The 23721-nt window shown below is 41.3% G+C and overlaps 1 protein-coding gene across 4 annotated transcripts in view; it reads right to left on the bottom strand.

The window, feature by feature from the left end:
* The window catches only part of wnt5b (wingless-type MMTV integration site family, member 5b), a 102224-nt gene that overhangs the window by 4804 nt on the left and 73699 nt on the right, over positions 1-23721 (bottom strand). Inside the window, exons 1-5 of one of the 4 annotated variants that reach the window (XM_015353036.2) lie at positions 22209-22288; positions 21954-22012; positions 18416-18567; positions 17558-17805; positions 13613-13905 (exon numbers count right to left, since the gene is read on the bottom strand). In XM_015353036.2, the coding sequence (XP_015208522.2) occupies positions 13613-13905; positions 17558-17805; positions 18416-18567; positions 21954-22012; positions 22209-22284 (828 nt within the window). In that variant the 5' untranslated portion in view covers positions 22285-22288. Of the gene's footprint in view, positions 1-13612; positions 13906-17557; positions 17806-18415; positions 18568-20727; positions 21557-21953; positions 22013-22208; positions 22289-23721 lie in introns of those variants that run through there. The other 3 variants (XM_015353038.2, XM_015353039.2, XM_006633671.3) reach the window with 3 other exon arrangements.

The raw sequence follows: 23721 nt of genomic DNA, 5'->3' as shown, positions 1-23721 counted from the left end.
GTTTTACACATTTGTATACATATACATTTTGCTTTCAATGTGGTTTGAAATGCATTCATCAATGCCAATTCTTTCTGAAGCAGAAATATAAAAATAATGTTGCTGTTCCTTCTAATCTTGTGCTCTTGGCTGTACTTTTGGGTGAGATGTTACAATAGTTTGTCCTTCTGTGCTGTAATTTTTGGCCTCTGGGCTGGACAGAAGGTGAAATGACAAGGTTTACACACAGTCAAATGGGAGTACACTATACTTCTAACTATATTAATCAAAGACACAAACTGGATATAAACCAAAGTTCAAAAGGCTGTTTTTTCAAAAACCCTTTCTGGAACTTAGCAGCAGGAGGCCAGATCGCAAACACATATCAACTGGCTTCTTTCACTCTTTTCAGATGACACAATTTCAAGACCGGGTGGCGCATTTTCGCAGATCTCAGCCCAGTTATTCAAATGGTCTGCAAATGAAACACGTTTTTATCATTTTTTTTTCTCTCTAAAAAAACTTTTTTGTTTTATTTTGTCCTTTTGGTGGCTAGGAGTTCTCAATCCACAGTATATATTGCCAGCCCAGAATTTCAACTCAATACCAAATGTGTGGATTTCTTAACAAACTAGACTTCCTCATTCTTCAAAGAAGCTCGCGTAGAGAGCAGTGTCATCTTATTCTGCAAAGGAATGGGGGAAAGTTCATTTCATGCCGAAGTTTCCACAGCTGAAACGTTTCTTTACCTTCCTTATTGTTCGTTGTTTTTTCTGTAGAAAAGAAAAATAACATTTTTCTTTTCTACAGTGTAACTGTAGTAAAACATTTCAAGAACAAAAAGCCTTTTTGCTCATTATTAATTGGTGCAATATAAATTAATTAAAATAATCTTTCAATGATTTCAATGTTTTAAGATGTTTGCCTTTTTTCTGTCATGATGAGTTGAACATTCTGTACATTTGTATATCTCTCTTAGATCCAAACCTTACCTTTACCTGTTAAAATAATATGCATTTAAAATTCAGGTGGGTAGCTGCGTCAGCATGCATAGGCTGCAAAGGAACAAGTAATAGGTTTATTAAAACACAACGTTTCGGCCGTGGAGCCTTCTTCAGGTGCGAGCAGGTGTTAGCTCACACCTGAAGAAGGCTCCACGGCCGAAACGTTGTGTTTTCTTTCCTCTTTTTTTTTCAGCATGGAATAAACCTATTACTTGTATTTAAAATTGCCAGCCGCAGTCATATTAAAAGCACCACACTTTGTTCCACAGACGAACACTTCTTCCACTTATTGCACAAAGTGCTTAATTACAAGACAGCTAGTATTTTCATTTTTGTTGTCTACGCGACAAAGAAGTCTTTAAAGTGCATTCGTCACCTTGGAAGTGTTACTAATTTGGTTTGTCCATTCTCTATTAAACAAAACCTAACAAACGAGCAGCTAAATTGTTTCAGAAAAATCTGTAGAAGATATGAATCAGAAGATTTTCAGCACAATGCAGAAACCCTTTAATGAAAAGTCTAGTTCCTTTCCAGTTTCTTCTTTCAAGCTGTAATCTGGATGGACTTGATTTATCCATTTTAGGACTTCATTGGTTCCTTTTTCCTCCTCCTCTTCCAAACAACTCATTTTTCATATTCATACTCCTCTTTCTTAAGCCTATTCCTTTTGTTCCATCTGCTAGTTGATTTAGAGTTATTTTCAAAAATAAAACAGCTGCAGTTTCATAATTGAAAGAGGTTCTTTTAAAACAGTATTACCTGCTATCTGGTTTCTGAAAATAATGGAAAATTCTACATTTTACTATCTGAACCAATCACAATCAGGATCACAAAAATGTGAAATTGAAGTATTTTTTTTCAGATAAACAAATTACACTCAAAACATAGTTTTAGTGTTTCACCTGGATTTGCAGAGAAAAAAAAACAGAGAAACAGATGTGGTGGAAAGAATGGTAGCAGATCCATTTAAACTTCCTGTAAATGTCTGAAGAGCTGTTTCTTGACTAGAGAGTGATGCAAAGCTGACACCTTCTGGCTGAAATGGTGAAACACAAAGAGCACCCTTGACTTTGGGCAACTTGCCTGTTTCTCCTCTGTCCTGGGGGAAGAGGATTTTCAGCAGGGGGGTCATATAAAGCATATTTGACCTTTTACAAAATCATACATAAAACCAGGAGTATAAATATTTGAATCACAATAGCCTAGACAGTAACAGACTTCTCCTTTAGCCAGAGTGGTTAATATGCATCCCAGGGGAAGAACACCTTGAGTTCTTGTAACAAGGAAAAACCAGACTCAGGTAAGGAAGATGAAGAGAAACACTAGAAGAGATTAAGTTCCTCCAGCAAAATCATATTTCAAGAGGTTTAAGCAATTAATGTCGTGTTTACCAATTACCTTGCCACGGCACACATTTGTACCTTACATCTCTGTGCTTTACTGTGGTTCAGGTGTGCTTTACTGTCCTTGTCTTAACCAAACATAGCTACTATAAAGGGCTCTGATCCAGTTCTTTATTCACTTTGGGATTTAATTTTTATTAGGAAGACTCAATCAGTGTCCTTATTAAGTCATAACACAGATAATGCTCAAGGACCTTCATTTATCATCTGAGAATTGAACTTGCAAATAATAAGACAAGTCTTTGTTGGGTTTAAAACAAAATTTCCCTCAATCCATCTGCATTTAAGCTACATTCATTTTTTGAAAGTGGAGTTTCTCGGCTACATGACATCTGCACATTTACAGTACAGCTAAATTGAGATTTTAAACGGCAAACAAACATTTGGTCACCTTTCTTCAAATGATTTCACTCCTCTGTTTTTATCTTACTGCATACACAGCGACTTGCTTCTACAATTCTACAGGATTATTTTGTTTCTTCCGTTCAGATCAGTGAATTTAAATGACCCAATGATTTTTCAAACCCTAAAGCAAACAGGATCTGATATCTGTATGGAATGATGCCACCAGCCAGGCTATTAGTAAAACAAACAGCTATAGCCTCTGCATGTCAGCTTTTCACTGCCAAAGACAGGAAGAAATCCATCACAGAGTAAAACAACAAATATGAGTGTGACCCACATGCCCTGCACAGTAGAGGGATGGGCCACATGGTAATACTCTCACACATATTAACATACCAATAGGAATTACGTTAAGAGATCAGAATATTAAAGCAATTTTTACATAGAACTCCTTAAGCGTCCTGAGATCCCACATTCTATTGTGCTTGAGCCAGAATGTATCCATCTTTTCAAAACTAATGTGCAGTATTTCTTGTGTTCTGCTTTGCACAGTTAGGAAGTAAATGAGAGTAGTTTCTGTGAGGGAATGCATCTTTGAGTGGGAGTCACACTAGACCTGATGTTTCACACCCGCATAACTATAAACCCTTCACAGTGGAGATCACTGTAGTTCGCACAAGGGACATGGACTGTAATAGCATCTACTGAAACTGCCATGTCTAATTTTTATTTAATTTTTTTTCCATTGAGTGGTCGTTTAACCTTTAAAACTAGTTAATTAGAGGATGCAACTTTTCCACCTTGTAGTCTGATCACAGCAGAACTCAGAAGCAAAGTCAGACTGGTCAGTAAGGTGACCTACTAGGAAAAAAGATTGATATGGTGGTATTGATGAACCACGTGGCACTCTTCCATCTTCTCTTTTCCAAACCAATGCTTCAGTATGCTGGCCAGAGAGACTGTACTGGAGGATGTGATGCTCTTTGGATACGACCCCAAAACAAGGTGCTATTGACTTGGTCATTAAAGTTCCCACCACCATGGCAGATTTGGGGTTAATACCAGCGTCCTGAACAATTGTTATTCTGCTATGTACAGGCTGACCCCCCTAAAAATTATATTGCTACAATTCTTAATACTGTATATTCTTATTAGCTCTGGCATAAGGTATAAATGTTTCAGTCTGGTCAATTAGTGGAGTTACAGTTGCTTACTCAAAACATGATTGATTGGATGAAGTGGTGAGTATGTTAATAAATATTACTCCCTTGCCCTTTCCATAAATAATTATAAATATCCCATGTCCCTTATACCATGATGGCTTTTGGGTCATTTACAAATAAGCAAATGGTTCTGTCTCTGAACCTGTAATTATCCGTATCTAAATACTTAGCGTCACCACATCGCTTGAATGAATTCCAAGACCAACTGTCCTCAAAGCACTCCCCTCAGAAATTGCAGAGCAGATCCAGAAGTGCTTAGATCTTTTTTTTGCACTGACACCTCTAATGTCATTATGTGAACAGGGCATAATTTTCTATTGTTACAAGTAATCCAGAACAAGCACTTAAAATCCAGCTGCCCATACCACACATCCACTAACAATGAAAGTGAGCTGCATTTTGTATTGACTGCCCACGTGTAAAATGAAATGGTTTCAACAGAAGCCTACAAACAGTAACAAAGGGAGGAAGCCTACTCTAGCTTTATGAGGCTGAAAATGACTTGCGAACGTTAGACTAAATGTCATCTCAGTCTGCTACACCATGGCATTGTTTATGTATCAGAGAAATGCACACAAATTGATTCAGTCTTAATAGCTGAACAGATGGTAACATGTTGGGTTAAAGCAGTAGATTGGACTCACCCCCCTGTACTTTTGCAGACGATGACTGGTTTTGTTGACAGTTGCCGTGCTGAAGACAGACAGACGTTATCTCACTCTGTGCCCAACACACCCCACACTCCCCTCGCGGCTGCGGAGAAGCCTTTGTTTCTCAGAGGAGCCGAAGTGAGCCTTCCTGAGGGCAATGGTGGTCCACACACATGGCCAAAGCACATCAAAGCTCTCTCTTTAAAAAAAGGGGAGCCAACTGAGGCCTCTTCTCCAGGTCGCACCTCAGAGCAGACGAGTCCTCTGGGCGAGCGCATTGCCACAGGGCTCTTGGCAGCTTGAAACAACACATTCCACCGTGCTGTGCTCCAGTACTACGGGTGTCATCGACACCTACAATGATCTGGGCCACTAAATCATTGTGTAGTGGCAACACATCACCTCACAGAGCCACAGAGAGGCAGCTCTGTTTCTCTTGAGTGCATTTCTGATTGTATTGTGCCAGACAAGTTTGATAAAAATCTTCATTTTGTTTCAACGGTCAATAATATAGATACCTCTGCAAAGGAACAGGTAAAGGTTTATTCCATGCTAAAAAGAAAAAAGATCCAACATTTCAGCTGTGGAGCCTTATTCTTACCTAAAGACCTCCCAGCGTGAATTTCAGCATGGATTAAACTTTTACCCGTTCTTTAGCAGCCTATGCATGCTTGAACTTCTGTATATATATATATCCATCCATTAAAACAGCTTTATCCAATACAGGGTCACAGGGGAGCCGGCACCTATTCTGGCAAGCAATAGGCACAAGTCAGAATACATGTTGGATGGGACGCCAGTCCATCACTGATAATATAGTTATATTTCTTTATACAGAGTTACATTTTTATTAAGGTTTTTTTTTATTTCCAAACCATTAAGTGTGCCTGCTACAGAAATTAATAACAAAGGAATATCAGGAAGTTTGCAAATGATAGGGGGAACCTCGGGTTAAACAAGGTTTCACCCGGTCTGCCAATTACATAAACAAAATATCTGTTTACTCTACAAGTAAGTCGGACAGATACAGTATATCTTACCGATTAAAAGAATTATACAGTGTCTGCAGGTATAAGCAGTTTCAGTAGTCTCAACTACAGATAAGAAACAAGGGGTCATTGTTCTTATGTTAACACAGAACTAAAAGAAGGCTAAAAAGTCTTCAGTTTTTATGTTTTTTCCAGAACTTTAATGACCAAAGTTAAGTAATTATTTGCTTAACTAGACACATGAGCCCTGTTTCCAAGGTCACGGGGTCAAAGGGTGTAGATGGTTTATAGAGACCAACCAAACCTGCTGGTCTGTGACCATTGAGGACCAGACCTTGATCCACAAAGCACAAAGTTTTTTCCTACATTTTGGATTTCTGTCCACTCCACGTGTTTTTACGATGCCTTTGTAGTCTCATCACCCAACATTACATGTACAAAAGAGTTTCGCAGGGAGTTTTATGCGATCTAAAACAGTGCCAAGCGATGCATGACAGAATGAGAATCCTTTGGGATTAAAGAGAGATCACTGGTGCCAATGTGGAGGACAGAAAGGGGGCTTGGATTGCAATGGAGTTCATAAAATGTTTAGTTCAGGTCATCAGGAGCTGTTAGGGCATCACTCAGCATTCACCAGCAGATATCAATATCACAATTACAGAAAGATGTATAACATTACTAGACACCTGAAGAAGGCTCCACGGCTGAAACATTGTGTTTTCTTTCTTCTCTTTTCAGCATGGAATAAACCTATATCTTGTTCCTTACCATTACTGACATTAGATATATGTTATATATAACATTATATATAACCGAGTGCTCTCTACTCTCATTGTATTATCCTTAATTCATTTCAGGCCTTTGAAAGACTTCCAGACTTTTTAAAGTAGCAGCTAATCTTAAAGCATTGACAGGACAACTTTCAAAGCATTATTTCAAAGCATTAGCAGGGAAATTCTGCAATTTCCCTCACGGGATCAATAAAGTATCTACCTATCTATTATGCTTCAGTGATTTTTATCTCTTTGTGAATAAAGGCCATTTCAGATCTGTCCCTGTGTTGCTCAATTTATTGAGTTTCTCCCCACCTATCTTGTCTCTGCTTGCTTGATTGGCATCCTCAGATGTTTAGAATTGTTTTCAACAAATTAGGAGCACGCTCAGCTTTGCAGTAAAATGTTTTGAAAATCCCCCCTGTGAAAGCATGAACCACGCATTAAGCCTTTAATGACACTGAGCCTCTCCTGTTTGCTGTCATTTTGGCGACAGTGTTACTTATTTGGACTTTCTGTGCATATGAGTTATTAGCTTGAGAAAATGATTCTGTCTCAAAGTATGCTGGATTTCAAGGTGAGAACACTATCCCCACAGTCACTGTGTAATTTCATATGACAGCAAAACAACCTACTGCCCCTCTGCAGCTTTGCAATGAACCCAGCAAAGGGATGGGTGTATTTTATTGCACGGTATCTTTGTAAGGTTTGCTCTAATATCTCATACCAGTTCAGGAATCTAAACACCATTTAACAGAACAGCACCAGGACATACTCGCTCAGGTTTAAGAACTAGATTCCACAGCTTTGCATTCTTTCAGCTTTAATAGCAAAGAGTCAACTTTGTTGTAGTCTGTCAGCTCTAAACTGGTCAATAGGCTTTGCGGCCTCTCAGCTACAATCTCTCACCCTCACCTCTGAGGTACACAGCCTCCCTCTCACTGATCTCTAACCAACAGACAACAATGCCTCACGCTATCCCACCCATATTTGCCTGTGGGTTTCATTCACTCCTCTTGGGTTGTAACCCTGATGCTCAGCATTAATCCTTTCCCAGATCCCAGCAGGACTCCACTGAGAATCAACACAGCACCAGCACTGGGCCTTGACCTCATGACCTCAGGAACTTCAGCTGGAGCACTGTTTCCTTGTGCTTAACTGTCTCTACTCTACTTACGCCTTCCAGGTACCATATTTGGAAAACATTGCAATCAGTAACATGGCCACCACAGTTGCTACAAAAAAAGGATGCATAAAAAAGATTGAAAATCAATTCTAGTTTTAGACTCCTCTTTACATTAGTTGCTACTACAAAGAGACTCCAATGGAGCATGTGATCTATCTCATTCTGCGCTCACAGATCAATGGGAGCTTTGCATGAAACATGACTGGATAATCCCTAGATTCCTTCTGGTGTCACTGAGCATTACACAGCTCCCCTGTAGCTTTACTGTATCATGTAGTGAGAGCTGCTTCCCCAAATCCACAGCGAACAGATAATAAAACGTGATATATGCAGGAACAGAATGGTACTACCAGTGTTCTTTCATTTCACCTACCTGCAGATGTTCTGAAACTTGAACCAGTTAAACACAGGAGCAAAGAGGTCTGACTTGTTTAGCATCTGGAGAGCACTATGTGCAAAGGCATAGAACCTACACTAGCAACAGCTACAGCAAAGACCTGAATAGGACTGCAGACCATTACAAACATTTATGTAGTATTTATTAATATAAATGAACAGCAGATTTACCATTTTCTTTTATCAGATAAGTTCTAGTATTAGTATCACATAGTATTTTATAAACATGTAAGTGGGTATGTTTTTCCTCTTAATTAACAAAAAGATTCAACTAAAGAGTGTTGTTCGGGATGAGAAGTGACAACATGCAGGACTTTTGAGTTTCACTATTGTTCCAGTAAAACATTAACTATAGTCTTTCATACCACTGACCATGCTCTTTTTGTGATGCATATAATTTTAAAAGCTATGAAATCCCAAGCTTCATGTTTAAAAGTCCATGGCTTATACATACCCTGTACATTTTAAGAAAAAACTATGGGTGCATGTTTGCATTTGAGATTCGGGTGTTTTTCACCATTTCACCCAGGAATTACTTCACATTTTGGGATGACAAGATAGTTATTAACCTATTATTAACCTAATAATTACTACTATCAACCTATTTAACAGAACTGCAAGGCAAAATTCTCTCACAGGCATTGTGACATAGTGACGCAAGCCAAACAAAGTTCATCAAATCACTTTGCAACCTCTCTGATGCATATAAACAATGTCCAGATGAAACCAAAGGCTTCCTAGGTATATTTTAGATGCACAACAAGTCAGAGGACTGGTAATTTCATTTGTGGAGTCGAAGAGTTTGGGAAAGACTTTAAGGTGCAGCTGTTTAGTCTACCTGCTGAGCCAAAGGCTATGAAGATGACAGATAGACACACAAGGAGAGAGAGGCCCACCCTTCCTGGTTGATGACATACTCCCAGCGGACAATGGGGCGCCTCTGACAGGCAGAGACCAGGCCCAGGCCCCGGCACAGGCTAGGTAAACAAGCCACAAACGCACAGGACTGAGGTGTAGAGATAAGGGAGAAGAGGAGGTGAGAAGGCTAGGGAAGAAAGGAATGCATTTAGAGGCTGAAAGGGTTGTGTTAGGTCTATGGCCTTTAAATAACCAAAAAAATGAGGCCTGTTTCAGAAAGACTAATTGGATAGCTGCTCAATACCGAGAACCTCGGCTCCAACTTCCAGGAAGCGCAGAGGCCTCCGACTGTTTTGGAAGACAATGTTTTTGAAAAAGTATTCAAAATCTGGGGGACATGTGGAACATGTGGAAAATGTGGAACAATTTCAAGACATGGAACCAGGAAGGAATGTTTCATTCCAATCCTGGCTGGGGTAAAGATGTGGCAAAATTAGGTGCTATGGCGCATATATGTGACTGTACTACCATTTTAATTAGCATGGACCCCCTGTGGGTCCAACAAACCAACAAACAAATGACTCATTAAACTGTCTCTTATCATTGGAGATTAATCTAGTCTTGCCCGAGGGGCAGTGAAAACCATAGTAATCAGTGTACATGTTCAGCTAAAATAAGGTAAGACATTTTTTGTCCTTGTCACAACAAAAGAGCTGAAAAATTATTTTAATATTTTTTTTTAAATGGAAGATGAATTTTCACTGAAAGTTCATCCACCTATACTCTAACTGAAGAACCGCAAAGCATATTCATTACTGACTACAAGTACTACTAATAGGTGGTCATTTGCATTAAAATCATTCTGATACTTGACTGATATTTCTTGACAAGCAGCCCATCCTCTTTATCACCACCATAACAATCATGATAATAATACCGCCCCATGCACATATTTTTAATCTTGATAAATGGGTGTTAAATCTTAAAAAAGGTCCAAACAAAGATCCTGAGCTCCTTGTTTTAAGCTTCAACCATTGCTTCAAGCTGCCTCCCTCACAGAAATGTGTTTGATTTTTCTGACCGCAACACTGCAGCAGTTTTGAGTCCGACTGTCTTGATATGCCGGAGCACAGCTGACGACAATTCTGTGATATGCTGAAAGCAAAATCTTTAATCTGGGACGTGAAGCCTCTAGTGCTGCTGTTATTTTCCACGCTCGGCAATCCAGCAGAGCAGTTAGTTTGGTTCCCTGTCATGAGGGTCACTTCTCTGTTGTTTGAAAGGCTAGTTTGTTTTGTGCAGTTGAGGGTTTCAACAACAGGAATCCCCCCTCCTTCCATCCCCACCCAGGCCTCTCTCAGCCCCTGCTTTGTGACAACCTGGGACATCTATTGTGACCCACGCAACCGGAACTTGTAGTGTGTCTCCCACCTACCCGGCTCATGCCTGTAACCTCAACGCTTCAGGGAGTCCGAATCGGTGTCTGAGACACTGATGACACTTTCACAATGCCCCCGAGTCACCAACCAGCACAAATCCCTGGCAAATAAACCAAGCAGAAAGGCTGAGCCTGGCGGGGATCACAGGAGACAAAGGCAAACAAACACATCAAAAGGAGATGGGAAGAAGTCAAGACTCACGCACACCCATGCACTAAGCTAAACGGCGGGGAGGGGAGACGATGGGGGAGGGGGGCTTGATGCTGATTGGTTCGTCCCGAAGGGACAAAAAAAAAACAATAAACAACTGAAAGAGCACAAGTTGTAATTCAAACCTCCAGCAAAACCAACAAAAACAAACCCAAAAATCTGAATACAAGTTGTCAGGTGTGTGGGCAAACACCTTAAATGGAATGTTGAATGGGAATAATTTGTTGACAGGACGAGAATTACAACGTAACATCCAATTTAAAGTGGCGTCATTTGGTGCTAAATGATAGTGTATTGCTATGGGTCTGAGAGTAGCAGTTCCGTGAGCAGTCATATTGCTGCAATTCCTCCTTCTTCGGTTGGTTAGAGGGGACCTATTTCTAACGCTTTCATCCAAGGGCTGAAAGTTACACTCAACCCTGAGGAGTCCAGTGGCTCCTACTGTGTTGCCAGCTTTGTAAACTACAGGAAAATTGGCCACATTTTGTAACGTGCAAAGAACATCACCCCCTCGGTACTACCCCTGCTGTGCAGGACTGTGCTGAGGCCTGCTCCCCTCCACCCTCCCAGTGGTATTAATTCAGAAGAGATGCGCCGATGCCTTTGAAAGCGTGGCAAAAAAAAAATAAGTGGGAGAAGACACTTTGCTCACAAGTTTCCTCTAGCACAGGCCACGGACTTCAGGTCCGGACACGTATTTGCTCCAAAATTGGGTGAAAAGCAGGAGCTTAAAAAAATAAAGCTAAATGACAAAACCCAGGCTGATACGCGTCTCTCCGTTGAAAGCAAGCACAAATTCTCTTTCCCTTGCCCTCAACAAAGGCCCACTCAATACCGCTCTGTGAGAATTAAGCTCAGTTTCCTTCCTTCAATTGCCCCCAGTTCATGAAACTGCCCCATGCGAGATCAAACCCTCTGGAGAGGAATACCTTTTGACCCCCTGACCCCAGTGGGCTCCAAGGGCATTTGGCTGTGCCAAACCATTTGCTCACTTACAATAAATTATCAGTCTCTTCCCTGAGTCTGCGCATAAACATTCCCATGTGTTGTTGTTTACCACACAAACAACTGGAGTTGCAGACTGTACAATTCTGGTCTTGCTTTAGAACTTTTCTTTTACGTAAAAACTTCTGTTTTGTGCTGGTCAAATGGAGTAACGTACAAAACGTATGTAAACTAGAAAATGAGCAGTTCAATACCACAGTGTGGATATTTTTAACGCTGTTTTTTTCATTATGTATGCCAATTGCATTTGCATTAATACTTCTATTTGTGAAGGAATGTATAAACAAAATCCTTTTGACTGTACTTAATACCTTCTAAGAAAAATAGGTGGTTAAATGAAGTATTAATAGACAAAGAAAGTCATATATGAATTTACATTCTTTAAACTGAACAGTCAATTGATGTTTTTTTCCTTTACAGAAAATCACATTTTATTACTGCACTTCAATAAAGTTCCAGACAAATGGCCCACAAAAAATGAAAACACAAGATAAAATAGGCTTTAAGAAGCTTACCTTAAAACATCATTTAGAATTCGGATAAATTGAATCAACTTGCTCAACTCTTGTACGATACCTCTCTAATCATTACTCAGGTTACCTCTTCTGACTCCTGCTGTGTGTTGTTGAGCAACCTTAATGACAATATGAGTTGCAGTACTGAAATAAAATCCATCGTGATTCAGAAACGTTCAGACAAGAGTTTTGTCTAAAAACGCAAAGAAATTAAAATAAAAACTCAAACTAGTGACTTCTGCACGGTGATATTACAAGGAGCAACAATGCACCTTTGGGCCATGTGTCAATTATATTATGATGCACTTAAGGCAGCTACAATGATGCCAGCCACAGACGTTCCTGCTGTGTTAATGTATACAAATGTCCCCGAGAGTCATTTCTTCTGCCGGGCTGGTACTAAAATAAAAAAAAACAGAAGGGATCTCTATCTCTCTCCATCTCCTGTCTCCCATCCTCCTGCAGGAGCTTTTGACAGTGTCTTGTCTGCTTCAGTGCTTTCAGTGCTCACACCCTACCTCACAGGCCTGTTAACAGCATGCTGACATCCATGAACTCAGAGGCAATCCCCTCTATAACATTCTTGCTGTCCAGATGGCCTCAACAGCTGCCCTAGTGCTGACTTACTGTGCATTCCATATGTAGTAGACAGTCCAGAATCAACAGACTGGACAGTCTCCAAACAGCTTAAGTCTCCAAGCTTAGGGACACACCGTATGCAAGAATGAATTCAGGTACATGAGGTACATGAAGGTACATAGGTACATATACACCCCCTACACCCGAAGAAGGCGCCAAAATGTTGTGTTTTCATTCTTCTCTTTTCAGCATGGAATAAACCTAATACCTGTTCCATATGCCTGCTCAAAGATCTCCATGGTGACCTCAGTGGCAATTTTATTGAAAAGACATTTTGTACATTTCATTCAACGGAACCACAAAGGTTTCAACCTAAATAAAAGGCATCCAGGGAAACGTGACAGAGGAGAATACTAAAACATTTGGGCACATCTCATTTTCTTCTCTAAAGGAAGGGGCTAACAAGGCCCTCTGGGGTTCAGAGCTACATTTATAAGGAACTTCTGTGAATAAATAAGGCAAGCAACTAGAATAGACCAAAGTCAGGTCTGATTATTGCGGGTCTGGGGAGGGTCATTTGTTCCACGGTTTCTTGATTTTCTTATTGCTGTTCTGATTTTACTGAAACCATCCAACTATGCATTTTCTAACCATTTTATCAAATACAGGCAGCTGGGGCCTATACTAGCCAGCAGTGGTTATATCATGGAATGGGACACCATCACAGAAGCAAACCCAGACATGCACACTCAAAACCAGGGCCACTTTTTCCCAGAAGCCAATTAACCTACCAGTGTCTTTGGACTGGAAACCAGAGCACCACGAGGAGACTCACGCGAACTCGGGAAGAACACACAAACTCCACACAGACAGCACCCCCCCCGGGGTCCAGAATCGAATTCAGGACAACTCCTGCGTCACTGCGCCGGCTCTTTTGTGAAACCAAAATGCACAATTCGAGCTAAAAAAAACACGAAAGATTACAACCTTCACGCGGGACCCACAGCAAAACGGCGATGCGGCCATATCGGGACAAGGAGAAGGGTTGGAGCGCTCACCTGCCTCCCGGCCTCGTTGTTCTGAATGTTCATGAGGGTGCGGGCGTGCTCCTCGGAGCCCTTGGGGTAGTTTTTCTCCCGCTCCCGCGCGTCCACAAACTCCTTGGCGAAGCGGTATCCGTAGTTGACGTTGTCCCCGCAGCCCCCCCACAGCCAGTCGCGGGGCAGGTCCTTGGGCCGCGCGGCCCGGCTGCAGCCGCAGGTCGATAGCTCCCCCTCGCGGCAGGCCCGGCTGATGGCGTTCACCACCCCCGCGGCGCTGATGGCGTACGTGAAAGCCGTCTCTCTGCTGCCTGTGCCGGGAAAAGAGCGACACTTGAGCACCAGGGGCGGCTACGGGCACTCCCGCGTGCGGACGGCCCAGCCATCCCGTCCAGAGGCCCACAGCCTGTCCCTTCCCACGAGTCCTCTCCCCGAGACAGAGCGCCCCCCGCAGGAGTTCCTACAGGGGTGCTCACTGTATTCGCATCTCCCAGCAAATGGCCCTTTTTGTAAAAATACCCACAAATGGCTTGAATGTCGCTTTGGGCATTTGATGAGAACACAGTCTGTCTGGTTTTATCCCATGCTCCCTGTCGTAAAGGGTTGTGGGTGTATGAAACAGGTAACCAAGCTTTTCTTCATAAAGAAAGGGCTGGATAAGATCTTGGGGTCCCTTAACTAAAACCTACCAAATGGGCTACATGGGCAGAATGGCCTCCTTTTATCTGCAACATTTTGTATGTTCTTATTATTGTAACTAAAATAACAACAACAAAAAAACACAAAGATTTTGTAAGGAAATATTTGATTTTGTACCCCGGGTAACTTCAATGCGCCATGCAAGCTCCAAATTAAATATCTTTGTTTACACCACTAGGAATTTTCTTTTTTAGTCGCTGTGGGGAGTGAGAATAAAGAGGAAATGGGAATATAAACTTTCCAAAGGGCCGTCCTCCTCTGTCCCAAATGAAATGGCATGGATCTGTATCAGTTATGTAATTGGGACCTTAAGTTTGAGAGGCCCTGTGTTTGGAAATACAGCTTTTTTGTTTTTGTTTTATCAGAGCATGTGGTTCAAGGGGTTTTCCTTTTACAACTTCTGCTCGAATTTCTATCACATTTCTTTCATGACAACCACCCATTCAGCCATTCTCTAACCACTTTATCCAATACGGGGTCAGAAGGGTGCCAGCATTTATCCTGGCAAGCAACGGGCACAAGGCAGGATACACCCTGGACAGGATGTCAGTCCATCACAGGGCAAACACACAGAACCAGACACACACAAACTCACACCAGGGTCAATTTTACAGATGTCCATTAACCTACCAGCATGTCTTTGGATTGTGGGAAGAAACCAGAACACCCAGAGGAAACCAAGATGAACATAGCCAGAACATACAAACTCCACGCAGACAGCATTCTGTCTGACACCTGAACCCAGTTCACAACAACCAAAGTAAAAAATACTTCATGTTCCAATAACAGAAACATAATGTCAAACAAATGGGTCTGTTTCTGTTTCAGGAACTCTGCCTACTATTACTACAATCCTAATACTCAAAGAGCAGCTATATATTTTAAAATAATTTTAACAGAGTTTATTTTCTAAAATGTGTTTTCCATTTCCAAGTTAATTCAGGCAGTAGTAGTGTTGGTTTTAGGAGCCTCAGTGATTGAGCTGAAATACCTGAGAGAACTCTCGTGCAGTGATGCCATCTGGTGTTAAAGTATTTTTTCTCTAGCAACCCAAAATAAAATTCAGTTCCTTAAAAGTTCCTTAAAACTTTCCTTTAAACGCTCTGAAATACCTTATTCTTGAGTTATTTTTTGAAATAATGCAATTCTTTAAGAAAGCATTATTAGCTCGATCCCTTAGGATCCCTTACAATAGTTTGATAAATAAATAAGAAATAGGCGAGATAAACGCAACGGCTTTTGCAATCCATTTCGTGGCGTATAGCCATTGCAAGTATATCATACGTCCGTCAGAGTCAAGACAACATTCCTACACAGAACTTTCAGTGACCCCACAACCCCCGCCAATTTGAAAGACTACAAGAGGTGTGAAAGCGTGACAGAGAAAGGTAATGCGAGATTTCACCTGATATTCCTGCTTCTTTCGTTTCATTTTTTTTTCATGAATAAGGGGACGGCTGAGGGGGGAGGAATGTTCTCACCTGTGGCTTGACACTAAGTGAAGCGAAACCAGGAATGTATAGCGCAGTTTATTAATGAGCGCCTTTCCCACCGTTAGAACCCATTCTAAAAGTGCTTTTTTCCCCCAAAGATGTACACACTATCAATTTTTCACATGGATAAGATATGTATATATAATGTTGCGGCTTTGTGCATCCAGCTTGGGACTATTTCATAGCACCTTACGATGCTCCGCTAGTTGTCATTTATTGTTTTGTAGCATCTATTCTTTTAAGTTATGGAGACGGAGAGAAACTTATAGCCCTTTTGAAAAGGGTGACATCTGAGACAACAATTAAAAAATGAACTAGGGAATGTCTTATGGCCTTAAAGTATGCCTCGAGGCTAAATAACCCCAAAATACGGAAGACACTACACTTACACTATACAATTATACGAATGATGACGTACTGTTTCTTTTGAAATACTTGTACTCTGTCTTAATAGTACAACAGGATGCACAGCATTCCCTGGAACAACGCTTCCCAACATTGACTTTCGCATTGGGTATTTCTGGGTTGTGTTATTGATGGCGAACGCTTAGGAATTCAGTCTAAGAGTCCGGTCGTGATCGTAAGAGAAACGTTCTATAAAAGAATCAAATTACATTGTCCTTTGGTCGGAGACATCAAATAGCGCCCCGGATTTCCCGACCTCCTGACATCGTATAATTGCATTTCAAAAGAGGCCGTGGACAATAGCCAAGATCACACCTCAATATAAACCTCGCGATTGACTGCAAATAACTCCTTTGCTGTTTGTGGGGGGGAGAAGGAGGTGGGTTGTGCGAACTCCTTTTCCCTCCACGGAGGAGAGACCTTACACCTTGTTCTGCTAAACGGATCTCACACCCAATTGTTGTAGGCCTCACGTTTTGTCAATGGCTTATCTCGGCTGAATTTTCAAACAATACGAATCGCAGTCCAGTAAACACGCCTTCGACAAAGAAATGGGGATACTGACCCGTCAAAATGCGGCTTCAGGAGCAAGAGATAAAAACAAGGGAACGACTGCAGTAAAAATATTTGCTCTACATCGGGATCAGTAAATCACTATAGACCAGACGAATAATACGCTCCGTCTGTCTGCCTTGCAGTTTGGTAACTTTATTTATTATGTTATTATACTGTAGACTAATATAGTAAATCTTACTGGTTAGTTATTTATATGCTGTCGAGGTGATACTGTATATGAAATGCAGTTCTTGTTTCCAAGCACGATCACCATGGTAGCCTGTAAGAGGATTTACCGATGTATACATAAGAGTTCAGGATAACTACCTTTACACAGATTCACTTCCAAAAAGCTCATTTTGGATTTTCGTGGTCTGAAAAGCGTGCAAAAACTTTCTCTTCAACTATTCTCTTTTTATATTTAAATACACTGTGTTGATACAATCAGAAACAAAAACGGATGTAATTTGCTTAACTATGTAAGCCCGCTTTCCAAGAACAGGAAACCTAAATAGTTTACTTAATAGTCTAATGTTCCAAGCAGAACCTTTTCCAAATGCTGTTGAATATCTAGGTGCATTTTAAAGCTAAACGCGGGAACGCCTCAGTGTTCTTCAAAGTATTTTAATATTTATAAGTAATTTCATTTAAACAACATTTTAAAATGATTTACAGTTTATAATGCAGTATGTTTTAGAGAGAACCTCAAGTTTCATTTGGCATGCGACAAATATTGCTCCATGTGAAGAGTCATCGGGACCAACCAATTAGGATCACCAAAAACGTAAAAGCAAATAAACAGGTGTCCTACCTATTTGCATTACCCGGCCAAAGACTGACGTGTTGTCCACTGTGCTGCAGTTCCACCTCCGTTGTCGAAACTGGTATTGGCATTCCTTGATACCTGTCTTTGCTCCTTCACCTATATAAACCATATGGTCCTGATACAGTTGACACAGCTTCCTCTGGCCTTGGGACAGTCCAGTCAACTGACTGCACAGAGGTTGAGCACCTATAATGTACATCTCCGGCCTCTGAATAGGGTTCATCGCTAAAGACCTAAAATCAGAAAAACCGGGGTTACATACAAAGCCCACCTTCGATGTCTGTATTCCAGCAATTAATCCGTAGAAAGTAGAAGGCACAGTTATATAATTTGCATTGCGCCGTGAAGCGTCTTTAAAAAAAATCTGTTGCATTTGGTTATATATTGACTAAATAAAGTAAACGTGGTCAGCTCACTGGCGTATTTAAAAAACCATTGAACACCACTCTGAACGAACTCCCTTTACGCGCATCGTTTGGCAAACAAAGGCTTCAACAAGAAATTGTTCAGATGCTCTCAAGAAAACTATGCAATATTCATCCACAGATGCTGGCGATACATAGCCATAGTTCTACCAAATTAATATTTATAATAGTTGGCAACATCTTCAAATAAGTAATCTGGTGTAAGTATGCAAATATTTAGTTGCAGGTTTATCGCTTTGTAAGCCGACCCCTATAGCTATTACAACACAGATCAAGAGGATTTTTTTAACCACAAGAGTGCTGTTTAAGCGTTGATTCGCTGACCATTTGCATGTCATGTTAGACCGCTTCTGTCAATATCACACTGCATGCTCTACACCGTGAATAATCACTGCCTGTTGCGGGCAGATAAACTTACCACCAAGAGTTCGCATCGACTAAGAACTGCGAGCTACAGGTCATCAGGGCGACTACCAACAGTAAATGTATTCCAGCCCGGGTGACCTGTCCCTGGATCATCCTGATTTTCCAATCTCCGTGGACCAACGATCGTAATTTCAATGTGCTCTTCTGAAAATAATCCGGGAAAAAAAAGAGAGGAAAGGACAAAAAAAAAGATGAAGCACAATAAAAAGTGGAGCAATTTATCCTTTGCTGATATCCAACGTGTACGCATCCAGTAGAAACATCAAAGAGTCAATATCCCTGAGAAGTGTCAAAAAAGTTTCCCCGGCTTTCTTCCCAGTGAGTGCAAGTCCTGCACCCGTCTCTCAGGACGGAACCCGAGATTGTCGCGGAGAACCCGACTTTCAACAGGAGCCCTTATGAGAATCCATCACCTCGCCTTGATTGGTCAGAACCGCAACCCCCTCACACGCACAAGTCAACCAGAAAATACATCAAGGTTCTGCGGGGGGGTGGGGGGATTCCTGAACCCGTAGAACTGGGAGAAATGGGACGGGAGCGGAATGATGAGAGGAGCGTGACAGATTAGGACAAGCTTCCCGACCATCTATACCGGCGCCCTTCCTATCTGTGAATCTGATCACTTCGCCACTTACTCTACCCTGTCCTCCTCCCTCCCTCCCTCCACTTCGCCCCCCACCCCGCCCCGCCCTTGTCTCTCTCTCTTTCCTGCAGACACAATGAGCCATGAGGAAAGGAGGCTAAAACCCCAGTCCCATCTCCCTGCCCTATTTGTGGGACCACCACAGCGTTAGGAAAACACCAAATGGATAAGAACTGTGGGCTCCTCAAACATTATTTCCCGTGGTCCAACAAGGGTGAGAACGGAGAAGTCACCATACAGCACAGTGAATTTATTATTTTTGTTCTTTTATGAATATTATATTTCAAAACGTATATTCTGTACAATGCACTACTGACAGTAAAATGCTGGGCTGAAACTGAAGCCAGCGTACAATTTCTGCAAAGCCCTTGTCAAGCGCTTGCGCCGCTCGACTAATACTTGACATTTCCCGTCTTGATTATTACAAACTCCAGCATTGTCGTTCTACAACCCCGTTGGAGCTGCGAGCAAAAGCATTTTCGTTTTACGCAGATGTCTTAGTGTCAGCTAGGTTTTCCTGTTTCTTAGATTCATTGACAGTAATGGACACTCCTGATTACGGTTAATTTTACTACAACTTGTCTTGGAATCTAGTCGGCCCACTATGACTGACTCAATAACATAAAAAGCATTACAGTGTAATTAATAGGATAGTTTATGTATGTATAACTGAGGTCACAAAGACAGTACTTCCAAGATGGAATAGACAATTAGGTCTCCCATGCTCCACGTAACAGGCCTATATTTAAAGTATTCATTCATTTTGCTACTTAAGCAGACGTGTATAAATTTATGAGAAATAATGACACACCAAATGAGTGAAAAATAGAGGCCGTGATTTCCCCGGCTTCAGAAACACGCTGCTGAGTTCGCCTCGTAAGATTGTCTTCTCGGTGCTTTTTGTGAAGATTGAAGTAAAAGTTCTTTGGATTTATGAACTGCTTGAATTACCCAGGATGTCCTGAATCGCATGAGTTACCAAAGCAGTCCTCCGGATTTCGTAAATGTAAGGCTAGAGGGATAGCACATTCAGCGCTTCACGTTTATGCAAAGATAATTAATCCATTAAACTCCCAAACTGAAAATTAAGAGCACCTCTTTTAGCGGTTTAAGAAAACCGTTAATATTCCACTGTTTTTCCCTGGCCAATGATTATTCTGCGTATTACTGTACATCATGGATCAAATGTAAATCCAATTTAGTTTTAAAATGGTCTAAATCAGATTTAATCGTAGTTAAATTTAAAACCACAATACGCCACACCGATGAGCAATATCGTCTAGGGACGAGGGTGGTGTTGAGGAAAATCATAATATGGCTAGAGTCATCTGGAAATTAGACAGGCTTTTGGTGTATGTATTCGGATAAATACACATGTAGCATACCTGTATAATGAATAAAAGAGATTAACCCACACACCCTCTCAGAAATTGGGCGCAGTAGGACCTCTATATCCAATAGACGAACGTTAAAAGTGCATAAGGTACAAATGATAAAAAGGAAACCAGGGAAAATCTCAGCTACATGAACACTACAAGCGCTATATTGTATACATTTAAAACCAGCAAACTCAAAGTTCGGAAATAGTTTAGAAATACTCACAAATTAAGTGAAAATACTAACATTTTAAGTAGTCTATGTCTGGAAGTTCATTATCTTACCTTTAGCGTCAGCTTTTGACTAGCCATCTTGCTGTCATATAAAATCAACATTATTCGTGTTAGTCTTCCGGATTTTTTCAACTGTTTTTACCCTGTAAAAATAATTCGCCGTGATATGCTGCGATGATTTAAAAAACAGTCCCGTTTTTATTTGCTTTTGTTGGGACCATGGCAAATTTACCATCGTGGCCAAACTTTGGTTTTATTGCTTCAATCACCGTAAGGCATACAGGTAGGGCAGCTATTTCCCGTCTTTAAAATTCTTTTCATACTGCTCCACGGAGAGGCCGCGGCAGTCACTGAGGAGTGGAAAAGACGCCATTCGATTTCCGAAACGTCTCTGCATGATAAAGTACCAGGCTGGGCCAGGTCTTTGATCTCCCTAATCCACACCCCAGAAAACAAAAAAAGGAGCACCGATCACCTTCACACGATCACCGACGTTTCGACGCAGTTCTCATCCTAATTACATGTGTAAAGCACTTTCGCATTGGACAGTTTAAAACGCGGGCAGGTAATATTTTGCCCACAAACCGACACTGAAACAGAGGTGCAGTCTGTTTCTAGTCAAAAACTTCTTAGATATACGATTTGAGGGATTCCACAGCTGCATCCACAAAAATCGAAAGCGCCGTATATATTAAATATACTGCTATATGTCATTTTCAGAGATGTATCCCAGTTGTCATCTTAAAACAGGCGGTTGTTTGAAATAAAATCTTAACTTGTTCTATTGACTAATCTGATGTTCAAGAGTTGGTGTTTATCCTGTTTGTCCCATTTGTTCCGGAAATACACTCATATTTAACATTCACTTGTGATCAAATATTTTCTATTAAGACCACGCGATGTTGCACGCACTGTACAGTTCATCTGCCCCGCCATAGATACATGCGGTGACTATAACACAGCGTGATTAAATACAAACTAGGGGAGTTAAAATCTAAAAAAATGAGATAAATAACAATAAGTCTATGTTGGAGTTTTGTTTACAAGGGTGCGTTTGCAAAAGAAAAAACGCTGTGTTTTTATCTTGCTTGTTTTTTTAAAAAAATTGGTTTTATCCTCGAATAATCACATTTGATTTAACGAACGTTTCCTATCTGGATGGCGTAGACCATAAAATCAGTACAATAGTAGATTTGCCACAAGCAATCTGGAAAAGTCCTTTACATTGCGACACTCTGTAACTCTTCGGTTTGCCATTAAATAACTCATCTGCTTACCAGATGTTGGAACGCGCTGTTATAAATAGCATCCCCAGTTCCTATCCCTGTTCCAGCTCCTGCTCCGAACGTAAACAAAAACATGAATCAAGTGTTTATTTGATATTAAACCTCTCGGCCACAACCGCTAAACTACACTGGAAGGAAGCCTTTATGAGAAAGCAAAGCAAAACAAGACTGCGCAGTTACTATAATCCAATATAAAATACAATGCCAGTCGGACTCGAAACAGAATGAAAACAAGTCCAATTGTACCGCTGATGATGATCATTTTAAAATTCGACCGAATCAGTTTTGCTCCAGGATTCCAGTTTATGCCCTTGGATATCATATAACTAAACTGTTTTCTATGGTAGCGTACTTTAAAAACAACAGTGCCTAACCGCACAGGATGACGCAGTTGGCATACTTATGAAAATTTACGGATTACGTTGGAGGTGTGATACGTTAAAGGTGGGGGATTAAACTCTACCGCTATAATGAATTTAGGAAAGGAGTGGAGAGAGAATTTGCCTTTCCCCCCCCAAACTATGCATGTAGTGTACAACCTACATTTTGCAAAACATGCACGTACATTTGGGGCCACAAGGTGGTGAGATGTTAAGAGCTAAACTGCCGGTATCGATTCCGGCCTGGGACACCACGTGAGGCACTATGTTCTACTGACGTCCACTCGGGTTTCTCCCTGTGCGTCGGTTTTACTGCTACCTTTCTCAATACAGGCGGCCGGATTAAACTGGCGTCTCGAAAATGTCTGTGTGCGTGTGCCCTGCAATGGAATTGCCATCGTCTATCATACAATCCTTTCCCCTGCATTGTACACATTTAAAACAAAGTTCAAATAGGGAGTTGTGTCAGCATGCGTAGGCTGCACAGGAACAAGTTAAAAGGTTTATTCCATGCTGAAAACAGAAGAAGGGAAACACAACGTTGCGTTTCCTTTCTTCTCCTTTCAGCATGGACTAAACTTTTACCTTGTTCCTCCACATTTTAAAAATACGCATTAGCAGGAAGCCGCTGATGCACAGGGCGCGAAGCGGAACCACACCGCGGCGGACATAGACACGGGCACACCGGGGTGACAACGACCAGAAAAGCCAGTATTTCTTCGAGAGACAGGAGGAGGCCCCCGCATCGGGACAAAATACACGTCGATACAGGGAAAGCGACCTGACCGGCACGGAGAATAGCAGAGGAGTTTATTGGCATCTGTACATTGGAACTCACATTCCCTCAGATCTCTTAGGACACGGACCGTACGGGAGACGGCACAGTACGACAGACAACACCACACCGTGTAGACAGTACATTACAAAACGATACATAATAAACTGTAACAGCCAGAACAATAACATTCGTTGTAAGAACAATAAATGTGTGGTTGTGAAAAACAAAACACGGTAGTCCAAGTCAAACGTGCACAGGTGCATTGAGTTCTGAGGCACCGCATCATTAGCTGTTAAGGATCCGAACTGCTATGGAGCGAGATGCTCATGTGAATTCCCAAATTTAAAACAAGGCATCTCTTTCTACTACTGCACTCTGCCTGAACGACCACCTCTTGCTGAGAGGGGGGCAGGTTGTTTAGCATCTTGAGAAGAGGTGTCACTGACCAACAAGACATTTCAAAAAGAATATTCATTGCATTTAATGTAAGCACTGAATTGTCGTGTGTCGAGCGCAAGGGAGCCAATACTCTTTAAAGCAAACCTGGAACACAACAGAGCGCTGCAATGTGTAGGAAAAGGTGCTTGCGGCGCGGTTTTTT

This window comes from Lepisosteus oculatus, chromosome 7 (assembly GCF_040954835.1).
Source record: "Lepisosteus oculatus isolate fLepOcu1 chromosome 7, fLepOcu1.hap2, whole genome shotgun sequence".
NCBI classification, from domain to species: domain Eukaryota; kingdom Metazoa; phylum Chordata; class Actinopteri; order Semionotiformes; family Lepisosteidae; genus Lepisosteus; species Lepisosteus oculatus.
Note: the sequence above shows the minus strand (reverse complement) of the source record. Positions and strands in the feature narration are given on the sequence as shown.